At 41.2% G+C, this 19,261-nt stretch overlaps 1 protein-coding gene across 23 annotated transcripts in view; it reads right to left on the reverse strand.

Moving 5' to 3' along the window:
- Nucleotides 1-19,261, reverse strand: part of si:ch211-285f17.1 (sickle tail protein homolog) — a 110,241-nt gene that overhangs the window by 33,434 nt on the left and 57,546 nt on the right. For 20 of the 23 annotated variants that reach the window (XM_031304874.2, XM_035998053.1, XM_035998051.1 and 17 more), the window contains exon 2: nucleotides 10,556-10,842. In XM_031304874.2, coding sequence (XP_031160734.1) covers nucleotides 10,556-10,842 — 287 coding nt within the window. Of the gene's footprint in view, nucleotides 1-500; nucleotides 636-8,418; nucleotides 8,608-10,555; nucleotides 10,843-12,547; nucleotides 12,679-19,261 lie in introns of those variants that run through there. The other 3 variants (XM_031304875.2, XM_031304880.2, XM_031304879.2) reach the window with 3 other exon arrangements.

The raw sequence follows: 19,261 nt of genomic DNA on the forward strand, positions 1-19,261 counted from the left end.
AAGTTGTGGCAGTTCAAGACCCACTGCTACACGTTTATAATCAAAAGACAATGACAGAAATGACAAAACAATAACCACAACTGTTATCATCTCATTAATAAAATATTACATTGGCAAGTAAAATATAATCAAGTAGATCTGTCATTCAGACAGCAAATGACGTGCAGAATCCCAACAGTCACAGTACTGTGCCTGTTGATCCAGTGCACAGAGGAGGCAAGATGACTATCTCTTCCTCCACTGACATTTCTAACAACTCAGCTACACCGTCCAATTGATTTCATCCACTCACGCATACATGATTTAGTCACAGTTATCACTAGCAGACATCGGCCACTTCTCTGAATGAAAGAAGCTACAAAAGTCAACTTTGCTTGGCCATCAGATACAGTATTAGCTAATGGGAGTTTGTGGAGTAGGAAACACCATCTTGAGTCATGTTCAATCTAACTGAAAAACACATTCTGAATTATCTTAAAAAGCAGAAATGTAGTATTTACCATAATCCCACCAGTGGCGATCTCCTTCCAGCAGTATGAAACTGCAAACAGGGTCACTTCCTCTACTGTTATTTCAGCCCTTGTAGTGCTTGCTCTGTACAACTGCCCTGTCCTGCTCCCTTCCCTTTCTGCTTGAGCTCACGGCGGAAACCCCCCCATCCATTGCACACACCGCCCCACATCCCTAACTATGCAACAGCACAATACAAACACACACAATCCACACCTGGCGGACAGCAGAGGAAAGTCACTGTTTGTATATCTGGTTATGCAGTTGTGCACCATTGTATGAAACAGAGATTGAATTAGAGAATGAGGGCCGTCTGCATGAATCACAATGTTCAAATCTTTCTATTCTAGCAGCCGATGAGTAGAAAATATCATCCCTGAAACAGTTTTACAACTCCAAAAGTTTCCATTCAGGGCTAAAAAAAAATGCATTATATCTTAACACGCTCTAACACTAATCCCCATGTCCAATCTCAGCTTCCATCTCACTGCCCTGAGGCTGTGGCTGAAGACAGTCCCAAGGAGATAAGACCCTGCTCTACCCTCAGGGATCCTGAGAGCCTATGCAAGATATACCAGGCCCTTCTCCTATAGAGCACACACACACACACACACACACTCGGACACACCGAATGCATGGTGGACACACGCTCACACATCCAAATACCAATGCTGAAATATTCTACTAAAACTAGTTTGGTTTCTGAGCAAATTGTGCGACAATAGTCATGTTTTCAACATATTTTTACGCGCATTTTGAAGTATCGCATTAGAAATGTTGATGGAAACGGCACAATTTGAAAAAAAGGTTTTCAAGCTTGAGGTTTTTGCCTTTTTCGAAAAAGAGTTAATGCGCAAAATGAGAGATGGAAACAGCTTTGCTGAATAAGTTGTGACGTAGCGAACATGTAACTCACGTGACTATAGTCCCGGTTTCCATCGGATGGGGAAAGGATCGGGATATGGGTCCCATCCAGAGCGCCATACACTTGTGGCGCCAGGTTTGCGCTATAGCCTGTGCCTCAGCCACATCGGGTAAATTGACAAATTGGTTCATCATATGGCCCTGCACACCGCGTATATACAGCGGTGAACGGTTGTCTCGCTGACAATAAATGTCTCTGCCACAACCCTGTATTCTGCACAGGTGGCTAACTTGTACAGTGCTACCTCTCTCCATTTAGCCAAAGAAATTAGCTTCTAAACTCTTTGATTTAGCAAGCCTAAATCTACAACCATGTGTAAATGCGTCAACTTATGACGAAACTACGGGGATCATTACAGGTAGAGCAATTTGTGTTGCTAAGTGTTCACTTCACTGTGTTGTGGTTTGAGTCACAAATTCAAGTCAAGGTGTTGCATAAGATAAAAAAAAGTCCAGACTTAGACCAAGACTGGCAGATCATTTACTAGTCTTGCATGCAATGATTTGCACACACTTACGAGTGTGCACACATTAAAGTCTCCCCCCCCCTTCTCGCTCACTGTCTCTCTTGCCAACCAAATACATGCAAACTATTTGCTGACGGGGCTGCAGGACCGTGATCTGTCAAGACTTGTTCTTTAATATCACTTCATGAAGACCAAAACACAGCGTCCCAGAATAACGCAATTAATGTTTGATTTACTCTCATACACACGCACGCACGCACACGCACGCACGCACACGCACACACGCACACACACACACACACACACACACACACACACACACACACAGGATCCCTCTATAGTGAAACACAAAGAGCTGCTCATATGCTCATATTTCCGATGGCCCGTTTATATGACACGTCCTCACATGAACCTGGTCCTTCTCCAGAGAGCGTCTCTCCTGGGGTTAAAAGAAAGGACCTTCCAGGTCTAATTTGAGCTTCTCTGGGTGTATATCTGAGAATGTGTGAATGTGTGTGTGGCTCCGAGCCTGTGGTCACCAAAACAAAGAGGGCTTTCTTCTCTCCAGAGAAACCGGAGTCCTGCATCCTCTACAGCATGTTGCACACACATAAACGCACATATAATCTAATGCGATCAAAGAGGCTTAATTCAACTACCGCCAAAGCTAAAGTATATTTTTGCACCTTTTTTCGCTGATAATGTATTGGAAGTTTTGGCTGGTTTTAAATCACAGTATTTCGTCAAGTGTCAGGTCTCCTTTTTCGTCCCACGAAACCAGTCCTGATAATGGCTTTGCTATTCATGCCTAATTAACAAGTCACCGAAGACTATATACGCTCCTACACTGAGCCTAAGATTTATTATACCCACTCTCCCAGAGGAGAGTTTCTCTGTGCGTCTGTGTGTGTGTTTGTGTAGAAAAAGAGTCAGATAATCAGTAGTAAACTGAAGTTTTTATTTAGCTTGATAGAACTGCATCCAATGTTTTTGTATTTCCTGAAAAAATTATCAGCTACACATCACTGTAATGTAAACACTGTTGGTTAGTTTATTTTATACTTGAAAGTTAAATTCTCTTTTCTGTGCTTATCTGTCATGCTCATTTGTATTACTGTGTATTGTCTTTTTTTTCCTGTCACTGACTGGTACTTACCTGCATTTGACTGTTTTTTGACCTCTGAGAGACACAATAAGAAAATCCTGCTCACACACACACACACACACACACACACACACACACACACACACACACACGCGCGCACACACACACACACACACACACAGCCCTGAGCTCTCAGCTCTAGATGACTCAGTTAACCATTTGTGAGAAGTCACAAAACTCCAACTCTCACTGTCAATAAACAGCACCCACTGATGCTTAAGGTGCTGAGTCACCACCAAGTTTTCTCTGCACTGAGCTGGCCTGACTTGTTTTGTTAGCTCCCATGCTAACACCATCTGCAAAGTGTAAAACATGAAACAAACCAAGCAAGGGCTAAACTGAGTAGCTTGGGATACATAACATGAATACTTGAGCCAATGTTGAGGTAGATTATGGTGTCAACCCTGAGGAGGAGATGCTACGATAAACTGCAGCACATACTCCACTTCTGTCAAATAATCTAATTTATTACAGATTCCATTAGCTGCCGATGTCTGAAATATATATACTTCCCCACTGTATATTTACTTATATTCCAGGTGTTCCTTGTCATCTATGTCATCATGTTTAGTAAAAGAAAAACCTGCCTTCTCATTCTGTCTGTTAAAAATGTATTTTAAACATTTAGTAAAGCAAGTCCGACTTTGAGCCAATTTGCTGCCGTGCTTTTCTCTATCCCACACTATACTCCTTTATCTCCACTGAAAAGGGCCAAGTGGAAATAAAGCACAGGAGATCAAAACGAGGTTTGAGCCAGATGCTTTGAGCTGGTCCCGTCTGTGGTGAAATCATCTTGGTGTGCCTCTGTGTCGGATTTGCCTTTTGAAGTTAGGCTCATACCTTTGGCCCAAGGTGGAGTCCAGATGTCGGGCTGCATGCAAAGACTTGCAAAGCAAAGAAGATGATACAGATAGAGAAAACAAGGGACCCCCGGTAACTGACCATGAAACTAATCCCATGTTATTAGTTGGCAGCCTGTATATACTGTACATCATTTATGGCCAAAACGTTACTAGATTAAAACCTCCGATGTGTTTTTTCCACCACTGCACTATGCTGATGTAGTGCTACGTAGCTCTGTATTAGCAACAACCAGTAGAAACTACTGTTATTACAGGGTCACTTTAGTCATTATTTTACACAAAAAGCACATGGATGTGCAACTTTGACCATGCATACATGCAATGCTTACAAGGAATACCTGAAGATACTGTGCTTGTCGTCTTCAAGCAGTTTTAACCAGCAAAAACATTGATAGAAGAAAATGTTGTTAATTAATCCATCCATTTATGCCGTTTTGAGTCCTGTAGATAGGAAACAGTGGGCATTATCATGTAATAATATTGTCCTTTGTTAAAAAAATTTCCTTAACTGCTTTCTCTGTATTGTTACAGTTTAGTTGGGACGACATCAAAACTGATAAAATAAGTCAAGGAGGTTCCTCAGGCTAATTGCACCCAATGGAATGTAAGGGCATAAGGTTAGAGACATTTCACCTCCATTCTCTGCAAATCTGGCAACAAAATCTGAACTTTTTAGGATCCTCAATACTACCTGCCCGTTAAACCAGAGGAGCAACAATGAAACTGAAGACAACTCCGACTTCTGTTGTTAACTAAAGCCTGGGCTAATACAGCTCTGTTGTGCTAGTACACTGAAAAGAGCTCAGACCTGATTAGCTGGTCTGATTAACACACTGGCATTGTGTTTGTGTGTAAAATTCTGTCTGGCTTGACTCATTATCAGCAGTGATCAGATGCAGGTCCATCAGGGCCTTCTGTCAGAGCAGCTTAACCCCCCACACGACACTCGGGATTAGACACAGGCTTGGCGCCACACCACGGACCACTTGTCCTCTCAGTTGGGGTGCTGCACCTCAAAAACCCAAACCCCCGACACATAACCCCTTTTAACTGGCAGGTCAATGCATGCCCCTCATTAACCTTGTGGTTCTTGTTTGTGTTACTCGCGGTAGCTCTCAAAATGTCACTTCATGAAGAGTTGGCAGATGCCATTAAAAAACAGTCCTGCTACTGATGGTCAGTGGAGGTTGGATGATTAAAAACAGATGTTTTGCAGCAGACCTGCCGCACACAGTGTCTGATTGTGTGACTTCAGACACAAGGTGCAATAAAGGCTACAACAAAGAGGTGCTTTGTGAAAATATCACATACATGTTTCAGTATGCAGTAATATGTGTGCTTGTGATACTGCATGCATACTGTGCCAGGAGTGGAAGACATTGAGTGATTATTCTTCTTTGTGCAGTTTAGTTTAAAACAGAAACAACACTCCCCCAAACCTCCCTCCTATTCTTTGTTCCTTTGATCATGGTCAGATCACTTGCAGGGAGGCAATGCATGCTCGGAGCCAGTGTCATCTAGCTGACCTTGGTTCTGAGGAGCAAGAGTGTAGCATGGCCAGGAGCCCACAGAGAGAAGTATGTGGGGGACCGGCCAAATGTTGCAGTGCCACAGAAAGACTCAGAGGGAGAGTTTACAGTACATTTACTCTGTGTATAATGACAAATGAGGGGCATTTATGTGGCTTTGTTTAACATGAATTGGTGGGAGGGTGCAGATCTTGTGCACCCTGCCATCTTATTGACGTTTTTACTAAATGCAGCATGTTTAATTTATATCACTGATCGGCTTTTGACTTGCTGCCCAACTACTACTTCTGAAAAGGGATCTCTTCTTGTGTGATCCTTTTCCAAGGCTTATATCTTTAGTTGTAAATTAATAATAAATCTCATTTTATCTGCTTATCTTCTTGGCACCAGAGGCAATGATCCTCATATTGTTCAATTCTGATTGATGCATAGAAATACCTGACATCACCTTTTTTCAACACATCCCACCTACACACTAAACCACATACTGTAGGCAAACTACAACATGAGCAGCTGTCAAAAAATGCACTGGAATACAGTTTTCCCATTTTTACACTGTTACCATAATCTGTGCTCTCATCAGCCAATGGATTATCACAGTTTGGGGATAACAGACCTGTCTGTCTGTCTGTCTGGTGCCCACAGCTGCAGACAGCTGTCCTAACATGGCCGCTAGAGAAACCAGGGGCCTAGCTAGTCACAGCTCATCGCACACAGACAGTGACACACAGGCGGAAGGAGGGAATTCGGTGAGTGTGTGTATGTGTGTCTGTGATCGTTCAAGCGGTTCAGTTTGTGATTGTCAAAGACCCTGCTGAGCAGAGAGAGAGGGGTTAGAGGATGGGTGGTGGTCAGGCCAGTGGGATATTATCTCATCTCCCTTTGGTGGGATCCAGGTCTTTGCAGGCCTGATGAGGAGAGGAGGAAATTAAACCACTCGCTTTTGTTGCAGGTTTAAGGATCATAGAAGGAGACAAGGAAAGAATCGAAGGGTACCATATATAAGAATAAGTCAGTCAGTGTGTGTGTGTGTGTGTGTGTGTGTGTGTGTGTGTGTGTATGTGTGTGTGTGGGTGTGTGTATGTGTGTGGGTGGGTGTGTGTGTGCAGTCATGCTGGGCAGAGTGGGGTCATCCACCTTTCAGAAGCGATATCATCTTCCCAACCTCCGCTCCAACCTTGATGAATCTCGGCCTTTGTAACTCAAACCTCCGGTGACAATTCTTTCTCACCTCTGAAGCATGTATTGTTGCCACTGATGTTGTCTTTCCTGTATGGTCGGCACTTTTGTCTGTGTGAGAAGCTTCCTCCCGCACAATCTATCAGCCACTTGACTTGTTTTGTTGTTGTTGTTGTTGTTCCTTACAGCAGAATAATTACACCTTCCCAGGACACCAAATGATAAACACTTCAATAAACTTGTCATTTTTGTTTTTGTTTCATTTAATGTTCCACTGTTTATATTAGCAGTGAATGATTGAATTCCTCTTGACATCTTGAAAAAGATTACGCCAAATGCGGTCTTCAATCATCTTCTTTTTCATTTATCAGCACTATCTTGCACTAATTTGCCAGAAATTCATGCTCAAACCAGTCTGCTTTGTGACAGTATCTCGTATCTTCTTCCCTGACATGATAAACTCACGCGTCACTCAAATCTCCCTCCCAACATCTGAATGACATATGAGGAGTTTCATCCCAAAATCAATTTAAAAGTGCCATGTCTTAGCCTACAAACTGAAAGTCAGCACCAACAGATCATTTTATCTCTCCCTAGTCTCATTTCAGTGTTTCAGCAGCTGAGGGAGGAACTTCAAAGAGTTTTATATTTACACAAACTGGAATACAACTTGAGATCTTCTTTTAACAGTAACTCCAAGAAAGCACTGTCAGATGAGTAAGCTCCAAACATAATTATCTATGACCCCCGGAATGACCCAAAACATATTTTTCTATAGGCCTACAGTACAAGTTCATACACAAGCAAAAGAAAATAGCCTTCCTCTTGCTGCTACTTACACATAGTGAACATATCCAGCAATCCTGGACACATTAAAGGCAATATAATGGAATCTAATGACATAAAAAAGCCAAACTCCAAAGTCCATTGAAATTAGTCAATAGAATAACACATTCACTGCATGCCAAAAATGCGACGGTGAAAATACAATTTAAAACTGGAAATTCAACAGGAGCCATTAAGTTATATCGAAGTGATGGCAGTGGCCACTACAGGTTCCTTTTGACAGATTGTAGATTGTAAAAGTCATCCTGGATCTTTTTCAAAAATCCAATCGACAGTAAAACACATTTAAAGAAATATCCAATTAGCCTACTCACTAAATCGCAGACATTTTGTTTTTATTTTTAAATCCATTTTAACATGAAGCCACTGCAAAAACGTGCAGTAGCATTAATAGCGGCAACAGCGTAACAATCAGTTTTAACTATCTATATTGTCTCCATAATCATAACCACCATCAATATCTTGCAAGATATAGCATGCTTTGATACAACCCTTAACTTCCGTTCACAATAGATAATTTTTTTTGCAATTATGGCTACGTAATTGCCATCTCGTTATGATTATGGGGAGTTGCAGATAGGTGATTGTACCTTATGAGTGATTTACTGCTGCTGACAACCACACGCTTCCATCTTACTAAAGAAGTGAAGGGATCAGTTGTGCTCGAAGACTATTTCGTCCTTTTTTTTTTTCCCGATAAAACTCGTGCGCCAAGTTTTGCATTCGCTTCTTGGAAGTTTTGCAGTACCTGACAGCCCGCTGGTGTGCACTCTGCAGCAGCACAAACACTCCCAGGCGTACTACACGTTGTTTAAAAGCGCAAAAATCCATACATTAGTGTAGAAGCAGGCTACTTTGGCACGCAATGCTGTTTTGAATGTCTGGGACTGCACTGACTGCCTAAAGGAACAGCAATTTTTCCGACAATGTCCTACCTTTAGTGCTTCTGCCCTGCCGCCGATGTGACAAGTTTATTTCCTCTGTATGACAACTTTATTGCTATTCCTCTGCGGAGCCATGCCTCCAGACAATCTTCATAACCATCGCCTGTTCTGCAGAGCAGCGTTCCTGCACTCAGCTCTCACACAGCCTGCCAGTTCGCTCCAGCAGGCACCTACACGTAAACCGAGCCCCTCCAGCGGTGACATCACGAGTCACTATGGGAACTCTGACTCCACCCCAGCCCGAAGTTGAATTTACCTGTCTGACTACCACAATTTAATAACAAACTCTTTCCTCCATTTCCCTGTGTGCACTCGATAACAACAGTTATTAGATAGATAATTTGTTGATGTAGCCTATATACGCACACATGTAGCCTACTACACACACACACACACACACACACACACACACACACACACACACACACACACACACACACACACACACACACACACACACACACACACACACACACACACCACCACCACCATCATCCCTGCTGACTGATATTACCTATGCAAATTCATTGGGTTCACAGTGAGCACCTCATGAAAAGGGTTTACTTTGCATGTGTGCAGGTCTGAAAACAGCACACAAAATCCCTCTTGCACAATGCAAGTACCACTGCCTGGAGCACCCCTGTGGCTTGGTGCCAGTCTCACCATTACCTCAATTGTTTTGGCTACAAAGCTAGCTTGCCCCTCCCTTTTGTCTCCTCTGACCCAGAGCAAACAAACAGACAATGACCAGGTGAGCCAAAATGTCCTCGTCGTGACTACGTGTGTCGCCCTCCCCCATTAACTTACTTGACTTTAAAAAGCACGGGGAGACTTTATAATCAGTAAAAGCACCAAAACAACCCTGAGACATGTATACTTTATACACCATACTGTAGTCTAGAATACACAAAGCAGTCTGAAGCTATAAGGAAGTCCAATTATGGTGATCAAATCAGGCTTTACAGAGTGTATGGACGATTCAAACAGTCACTTGTTTTCTACTCCTTCACACAAACACCACATTACTGTTTCACAGCAGCTGTGGGAGGGAAACGTGACAAGCAGATTTATAGGATAGACTTCACATTTAACCTGCGGCAAAAAAGAGGAGGAAATAGTTTTGCAGTTGCACTGATGCCTCAGTCTGCAGAGAAAAATAACAATACTTCCAATGTGGCCAATATAGGAGGGCAAGAGCACTTAGAAGTTCACATTTGATTCGGAAAGTACATAAACATAATTATTTAACTAATTTAACTAATTTGTACTGTCATCCCTCTTTTATCTTCGTTGTCATGTTAAAGAATTAGTTAAACATTTTTAGGAAAATACGCGTTATTGATTTCTGCCAAGAGAAAATTGATACCACTCTTATATCATGTAAATATCCCTGTATGTACTGTACCGTTACCCCAAAAGCATCTAGATAAAAACTGAAGTGTATAAACAACTATTTACCATTGTATAGGGGGTTATGTGGCCGATTCCAGTATTTATACTAAGCTAAGCTAACAGGCTGCTACTTGGTGAAGAAGTATTCCCCCAAATGTCAAACTATTCCTTTAAGAAATACTTGTAGGTTATTTCAATTGTCAGAAGTAGAATACATTTGTGCTAGATTAAATTGAACAAAATATTAAATTATGCTAAATATTGCTGCTTAAGGGGATACTAAACAGACATTAAAATGTAATAATAGAATTTCTTTGAATACTCTGGCAGAGGAATAAACTAAAAACACAACCTTTAAGCATTTTCTCACTTTATGAAGTTGACATGGAGAAATGTTGTGGTGGCCTATTTACACATCCAGTGGACATTAGCATTCGTTTGGATTTATGATGTGTACATTGTTTACCTGCTAACTTTGTCTATCAACTGTGCTGGACCATTGACACTGAAAACAGCTGCTTCCATCTGGAAACAAGGTGGATGGCAGGCCGGAAAAACAAAAACAATGCGCTGGCATCATTATATCTTATCCTAAGGGGGTGTAGTTGGGAGATTCTCTGTAATTCATTCATTGAAATAAACAAGACATTTAGATTCATAAATCAGATCATCCTAACAATTTGAGCCAAAATAAACAACAACATTGCCCACCCGGGGCCTCTCTCAATCCACTGACCTGCTCTCGCAGCCTTTCCTGATGGCCCATGATCGCTGAGGCATGATGGGGGTATTTCTGCTTCAGATGCTCCAGGAAGGCCTCCCTCTTCTTGTCCATGTCTGACGGCTGCATAGCTAGGATCTCTCGGGAGCTGCGGGCTCCCCCTAACGTGTGTCTTCGAGGGACCGTGCGGCTGCCTTTGGCGTCCCCTCTTGAAGGAGCCGTCCCATTTGGGGAGGCCTGTCTGCGGCTTACGTGCTGGGCGTCCTCTGGGGAGGTTACCTTCAGGTTGCTTTTGGTTTGTTCTGAGGGGACAGAGAGACATGGGGTCAAAACAAATGTGCTGTGCTGATGTTTTAACATCAACTGCAAGTGCGTGTATGTTATTATTCTATAGGTCATGAAGCATGTCAGGTCAAATTCAACCATCTGAGACCTAAACCTATTTTTAAATGGAAAAAACTAAGACTATAGTCTCTTCTCTTTTGCTATCACACACTCCATGTGAGAAAGTAAAGAAAAGAGAAAAATGATATTCTCTCCAGAAGCAACGCTGAAATAAACATATGCAGTCGGCCCAGTTCGTTATATATTCATACTGTTTGACTTTACAGCAATAAATCCACAATTTAATGTGACAGACAGACAGACTATTGGTGATGCAAACACTGATTTGAAACAGCTGCTCAGGCTTCTTTCCTTAATAAAAAAAAGCCAAGGATATCCATTAATATAAGGAGGCACAAATGGAGTTACTCGGAAACGATATGCAGAGCATCTGTTTATACATCCAGAGCCTTGCAAAATGTTGAGATTGAGAAGAAACTGCTAGATGCAATACGTTTAATTAAAGGGTGACATTTTCAATTCAAAAATATTAAAATGAAATGTCTTCTGTTTCAGAAGACCTTAGCCATGATACATATACTGCAATAGGCAAATATTCCCCTTTTATCATATGAAAATACTTTCTAGAATATAAAAAGTGATTTTAAAGATGAATATTAGATTTTAGGACAGAATGGAGATAAAATAAATACAGCCTCCTTAGGCATATAAACATCTGTGTTATCTTGTCCTAAATCAATCATGGCCTCGGGACTACAGAAACAATCCATCAAGCTGAAAGCTATCCTGTGAGATTCTGTTGGAGAAGAGAAGAGAAGAGAAGAGAAGAGAAGAGAAGAGAAGAGAAGAAAAGAAAAGAAAAGAAAAGAAAAGAAAAGAGAAGAGAAGAGAAGAGAAGAGAGAAGAGGGAAATAAAGGAGATAATATGGATGGCAGCAAAATGAAGAGAGAAGAAGAAGCTATAAAGTGAGCTGTTGTGTTGCCTTGTTTTCTTAACAGACAGCTTCAGTAGAGCTATAATGTGTACCTTTCGGTTCTTCAACGGTTGTTGAAGATGGATATTTCAAGTGATTTGCCACTATTTTGTGGGTGGTGTAATATGGCTTTTCTTTTCTTCTTTGAAAGCTTGAAAGCATGCTGTGAGCCACAAATGAAAAAAAGGAATTTATTGTTTGCTTCTCAAAGACATGTTGAGACTGAGACAGAGGTAGCTCCATAGATTTAACTAGTGCAACAACTGGAGAAAAACACATGCTTAGTATAACTGCAATAACTAAACTTTCTCCTTTCTGTCTTTCAATCTAGTACAGTTTTTGTCTGTTTCGTTTTCACCTGCAGATCTTTTGAAGAAAACACAAACACCTTTGTTCAGTAAACACAAAAAGCTTAAAAAAAAAAAAAAAAAAAAAAAAAAGGCCTAATTTTGGAGAAATATCAGGTGGAGGTGCGTCACAATCAAGCCCTGTCACCAGCACCATTAGCACAAACCCCCACCCTGCTCAAGTTCAGAGCCCCGGTAGTCTCATGTATTTCCAATCCTATTTTTAACTCCCAAACACAGTTTCCCCACTGCTAACCAAATTACACTCGGCAGACAGAATAGACTCAAACCTCAGAAGGATCATAATTCATTTGCGAGTGGCTTGTCAGAAAGCTCATTACCTTCCCCAAGTGAACAATCTTTGTCTTCATCTGCTATTTCCTCCTCCATTGCACCTTGAGATCAACAAACACAGTGACGGTGAAAGAGTGAGGCTGGGAGAATCAGCTAACTGCTTGCTTTGAGATTCCAGACGTAGCTCACATGGAAAAAGGGGGCTTGAGATAGGCCCTGCCCCACAGCCCCAGGATAGACTGGTGGGGGATTTAGAAAGTCAACTGCATTCCAGGACACAGAGCGACTAGCCCCTCGCCCTCGGGCTATAAGCTCTTCTGCTACCATGGAGTGGTCATAGACTGAATTCAATGTGTGTGAGACAGACGGAGAGCATTGACAAGAAACACATTATCTCGTCTTAAAATTGGACCCTGAGACTAACAGGTGTTAGTCAAACTGTCTGACACACACACACACACACACACACACACACACACACACACACACACATGCACGCACGCACACACACACACACACACACACACACACACACACACACACACACACACACACACACACACACCGTCTGTTTTTTTATCAGGACTTTGTCTGGAAGCTGTCTCTTGTTTAACTCTCCATCCCCGCAGAGGGGCCCACCAGACACTAGCATGCATCCAAATGTGTCATAACCTACTTCTGAGCCACATCCAAACTGCTCTCAGTGCATGGCAGCCAGCTAATATGTGATCAAGTTATCTTATCAACACGACGGACTTAGGCAAGCGCCTGTCCTGCAGGCAATGTTGTGTCCAATTAGAAGCCTCACAGGAGACACCAGTCTTTGTGTTTGTCCCTACTCTGGGGTTTATTAAAAGCAACTATGACCTGTTTGCCTGACAGTAAGCAAACATGCTCGCAGGCTTCATATATTGTGCAAACAAGTCTGTAGGTACACGTCTCTAGTCTGTACATATATGTGTTTATGTAAAGGAAGACGGGGGAAGGGCTGCGACTCTGCATGAGATCATTTCTTTGCAGCTGCTGATGTAAGTGACCTGATCTCAATGCGCTAGAAGAAGGTGCAAATTGGCATACCTTAACAGGAAAACGTGAGGGGATCAATGGCCTAGTTTGTGGGCCATGTAATTGAAAGTGGTGGGGTGAGTGCATGGATAAACACAATGCAGCAGCTGACGGATGATGTCTAACATATGGAGACAAGTCTGCTTCCACCCACTTATGTCTGCTTTCACCCGTTCACGTGCTTAGGCTCCTAGCCACAATAGGCCGACAGTTAGCAGGCCAATAGAGAGGGATCACATGATTATACTGTGGAACTGAGTTGTGAATACTCTGTACACAGTCATTGTAATGTTCATTTAATTCCAAGAGTTCTTTTTTGAGGAAATGTTGTAAATTCCTTTTTTGGTGCTCAAGCTGTCTGATCTAGTCCTGCATAAATAAGTGATTTCCTATGTTTCCCGGAATTATATGCAACAACCCACAGAGAACATGCTGCATTCAGCAGTGGCTATATAAGCAGATGGTGCAAGCAGCAGCTATAGCATAGTAAAATGGTATTTCATCCTTTTTCTAAAAGATTTTTAGATGGATAGAATTGTTTGTGTAATTGCTGAAAGTACTTTACCTACAACTTTAGCTGAATCTTTTTGCTATAAAACTCTAGAACACTTGAGGTTCTTTGAAAAATACCTATATTATGTATTGACTGACATACAACAACAAAATGAGCCCAAAGCAACCAATAACAATGTTTTATTGTTGGATTGTTATGCCCCAGTCATTTGGCAAATATACAACTATCCTTAAATATTTTATAATGTTTCAGTGGGAATGACATTTGACACATGGCAAACATAAAATGTGATATGCTATCAGGGTTGTTGCTTATTCTTGAACATTTACATTGGATTTTTGACAATATATTACCCAAAGTCAACTCAAAGAGTGTCAAAGAGGGTCTGACATTCTTTAGTTTTCATCTTAGCCATAGCAGTTGGTGTCAGTGTTTCTGTGTCAAAATCCTTCTGACAATGACACATACACAATCATCACAACCAACCAACAGGTCAGCCTCCAACCAGCCAACCCGCAGTCATAAATAAAGCAGCTCTTCCAAACCAACAATTACACTCTGTGGTCTTAACAACCTGCCTCACTGCACTTTTACTGTCAACATTCCAGGCCAAAAAATGACCTCCTTCTTGCAGAGTGTCACAAGGGATCTGCAAGTGAATTGTGTCTCGCTCCAATAGCTTAAGAATGCTGCTGTCTCTTTTACAGCTGCCAGTAGTTGAGTAAATGATGGTCCCCTCAGTTGAAAGACAACATGAAACACTTGCCCATGAGCACCCATGTCTTATGAGGAACATGGCCTCCTGCTGTTTGCAGTTACTTTCACTTATTTATGGAGGAATGTTTCCCTGTGCGCACTCCCACTCTCCCCTACTATTACTGTCCCATAACTAAGCAGTTAGATACAAAATCCTGTTGTGTGCAATAAAAGCAAGGCTCACATAGCGATACCCTGAAGCCATGAATAGTTATACACACTGCACTGGTCCACTGTTGAGTATCTGACAGTATTTTTATTATGTAGAAGTTATCGGAGTCAGGATATCAGATGATCCCTTCAAGTGGAACTGAGCCTAGTGTAAAGAAAAAAGGATCTTATTTAAATATGATTAGAATAAATTAAGCTTCTAATACACTGCAATAATATCCAGTTTAACAAGTCTTTTGGACTGAGACTTTTAATCTTGTTTGAAAAACGCTGCCAGCGGGCAGAAATAATAATGATCCATTACAAGATTTCTAGCCATGCTGGTCGGTCGGTTGGTCCATCACTTCGGTCCAGACTCAAATGTCTTCAAACATTGGATTGCCATTCAATTTTGTACAGACATTCATGGGTCCTAGACAATGAAGCTTTTACGATCCCCTGACTTTTCCTTTAGCACCACCGTAAGTTTGACATTTGTTGTTTTGCATAAAATGTCTTAACAAGTATTGAATGCATTGTAGTAGTAAAAATTACAAATCACTTTGCTGATTTAAAAACCAAGATTGTAAACATCAGCATGTAAGCATTGTCATTGTAAGCATGCTGACGTTAGCATTTAGCTCAAAGCACTCCAAAACGCGATATTTTTCTAGGATGGCGAAGTCATGACCTGCCCTACTCTGCCTCTGATTGGCTTACCATGGTACTCTTACTCTAACCCTTACCAATCTCACTCCTCTTGCCTAAACCTAACCAACCCAACCAACGAAGGCAACAAGTACTAGCAAGGTAGTAAATCCCAGGGGGGTCGGGGGGGTTAGGTTGTCCCCCCCTAGAAATATCATTAAAACAATGCTGTGTATTGTAAATAACATAATGATGTATACTTAACATATCTGTGTAAGTAGTAAAACAATACAAACCCCAAAAAATGCTTTTTAAGTTTAGAAACATTTTGAGTTCCCCCTCCCTTGCCTCACAGTGGTTTGGTCCACTGCATGCTGTAGTTAGGATCTGCACTAGACTCACAGTCACATCGGATAGTGACAGGAATGTAGTAAGTAGGCGGTTCAAGGCTATTTTATTCACATTAAACATCGGATGAAGTTTTTCTTTTCTCAAATAGAAATTATGCTGAGTAATTAATGAATAAGTCATGACAAAATGTTCGCTATGTTAGTGTAATATAATGTAGCCTAGCTCGTTTAATAGCTTGTTGGATAGAAATGCACCCACTACAACTAACGTTACCACGGCGATAAGCCTAACGTTATGTGTGTGAACTGACATTAGGGTTAATATTGAAGATCTACAGTTGTGTTTTGCTCAATATGAAGTGGCAGATCAGTTAAATATATAGCCTCTGTCCCAGAAGAAACCTAATATTTATGTGGAGGACGCAAGATCATTTCATACTTATAATATGGCCGAGTGGTGAACCTATGAAACTAACTCATATTTAGACACCTGACGTTAAAGATTTGTGTTGTTATTGCTCAGATAAAATGACTCTGAGAAATGAAAAACAGGCATAAGATCCTTTTTCAGTAGGCTTACACCAAAACGCCAAGTAAGTACATTAAGTCCACATATCAAGACAATTTGGTAACATCTTTATAAGAATGGGTGCTTATAGAAATACTAACATCACTATGTCACTGGCAAAGGACATAGGAACATAGAAACTGAGGAACAGGGAGACCAGGGACAGCCAGGTGTAGAGTCTCAGGTAAGTGTGTTGAGCTTAGTTCATATTTTTGGAGGTGTATGGCTGTCCGGGTTAGCAGATGAGCTTTACCAGTGGCTCACTAATTTACATTATGATCAGCTAATTTAACAAGTGTACAAAAGCATTGTATTTCTTTTATATGGGGACACTTTTTGAAAATAAGTCATGTTTTAAGGTATTTTTGTGGCTTGATTGTAAACAATTAAAAAATAAATACATGGTTTTAAAGAAGAATATTTTGGTCATTTTAGTCAGCTTTTTCATTGAATCAAGAGAAACGCTGAAAAGAAGGATAATGGTACAGTCTCCATGCTACACTAATGATAGTATTAAGGCTTTCCTCTGTGTACACATGTCCTCTATGAGTATAATTGGCTGTATTATTTGTGTCCCCTTCAAAAATTGCTCTTCTGAAATTTTATGTTTATTGTCAGATTTATGCCCATGAGTACTAGCCAATCATATGCAGAGTAAGGTGGGTCATGACTTCGCCATCCGAGGAAACCAACAGCCTCTAGTGTGGCTGTAGACTCATGTTTTTTTTTTAATTACAATGTTCTAAAAAAAAAAATAGATAATGTCTTGGGTATCATAATGTCATTTCTTGAAAAAACATCTTGAAATAAGTTGGTTAGTAATAATGCCATTAAGTTGTTGGAAATCTAAGTTACATTTTTGGATCCCAAACTGGAATGATGGCTATAAAACTGATAAAAACTGTGGACATATTTCCCCAGTCCTCTGCATCTTGTACCTAAATAACCTTTGTTTTCCCATTAGTTGTCCTTCCTGTGCCAGACCATGACCACCTGATTCCGTGCCCTTTTCTTAACACTCTATTTCACCCACAGTCAGCACTGCACACTGATCCTGCCAAGCTACAGTATAAGGCTAATGTGTGAGAGTCTGTGGAGGTGACCCGCTCAAAGCTGACAGAAAAAAGAAGCTGATTTCTTCACCGACCTGTCACTGATTCCTGATCCAACAGATAAGCTCTTTCTGTTCAGGTAACTGACACCAGAGTTCCAAAATGCGCCCGCAATGCAGCCCGGCCACATTTTTCACACAAAATACACACACACACACACACACACACACACACACACACACGCTCTAACACTTACATGCAGGAAATATCTGACTTCCTACATCTGGGTATCTGTTTCACTCTTTGCATGTTCAAGTCATAAAAAATAAATAAAATTTTCACTCATGTCAACACTTTCAAATGTTGCACACAATGGGAAAAGCATCCCATGTGTGAACATGATTTCTTACAAAGAGAAAGTGAAAATAGAAACCTTTCATTAATAGGACAGATTTCATTACAAGTTTAGCCTAAGGCTCACTACCAAAAAAAAAAAGTGCACATATGAAATCCACCCAATCAGATAGACCATTGTGAATGAGGTGACCTTTACCCCCAAGTCCCTCCCTCCAACAGGCTGTGGATCAGTGCTGCTTTGTTTTGTTGTGGAAGGTTGATAATATGACTTTCAGGTCACAATGTCACAATTCCTGGAGAACGATAGGGCTGTTATGTTTTTTCCTCTATGCTGTATTAGAACAGAACTGGTCTTAATGAATTCAATATGGTTTTCAGGTAATTCAGAAATTCTGTTTGACGTCAATGCTGCCAGTTCTGCCGTTATTTACCTTTTTCTTCTTCTAGTCCGTAGAAATAGCAAAGTCGGTAGCCTTTCCTCATATGCACTCTCTGTTCAGGAGAAGACTGCAACTAGTGTCGCGAGCACCACACGGGAGTATAAACAGTTACGGCGCTCTCATGATGTCACACTGACGCTCAACAGCTCGGCTGCGGCGAATATACCCCATGTTTTAGCCGTGTTGTCCATTCGGGACACTGGCACTGTCATACTGTACTCTACAGCACAGCCAACAGACACCTTTGTTTCTCAACTGTCCCCTCACTGGCTGTCCTCCCCATTAAAACACACAACTGTCCACTCCTTCAGGAATAACATACCATAAAATAAAGCACATCATATGAATTAAACATCTGAAGCTGACAAATAAATTATCATTAGTGACTTAAAAAAAGTCACTGGGAATTCAGATGTCAGATTCCTCTCCTGAAGTTCTGCAACTCATTAGACCCCTCAGCACATGACTGGATTTTCCTCTTCTACTCTTATTTTTTCTCTCTCTTTCCCTTTTCTCCCTCTCTGTCTCTCACTTAATGAGACATCTCCCAGCTGCCGTGCTACTGTTAATGAAAGTTGTTCCCCACCCTTTTAGCAAGACCACCGCAACATCTGTCTCAGCTCAGACTTGTAGACACCCACATCTCTGTGGTATATACACTGACTGCAGTGCACCTTTTAATTCAGATGCATGTGTGTATGTGTGGATATGTACAGTAAGAATGTGTATGTGTTGTCAGATACACAGGCCTGTCCAGACTTTCCGTTCTGGTTTAGCCTTATAAATAGACAGGGCTTAGCGGATGTGATATCACAATAGCTATGGAACAGCGGAGAATTTGACAACTTCACATAACAAAAT

Source organism: Sander lucioperca, chromosome 23 (assembly GCF_008315115.2).
Source record: "Sander lucioperca isolate FBNREF2018 chromosome 23, SLUC_FBN_1.2, whole genome shotgun sequence".
Taxonomy (NCBI): domain Eukaryota; kingdom Metazoa; phylum Chordata; class Actinopteri; order Perciformes; family Percidae; genus Sander; species Sander lucioperca.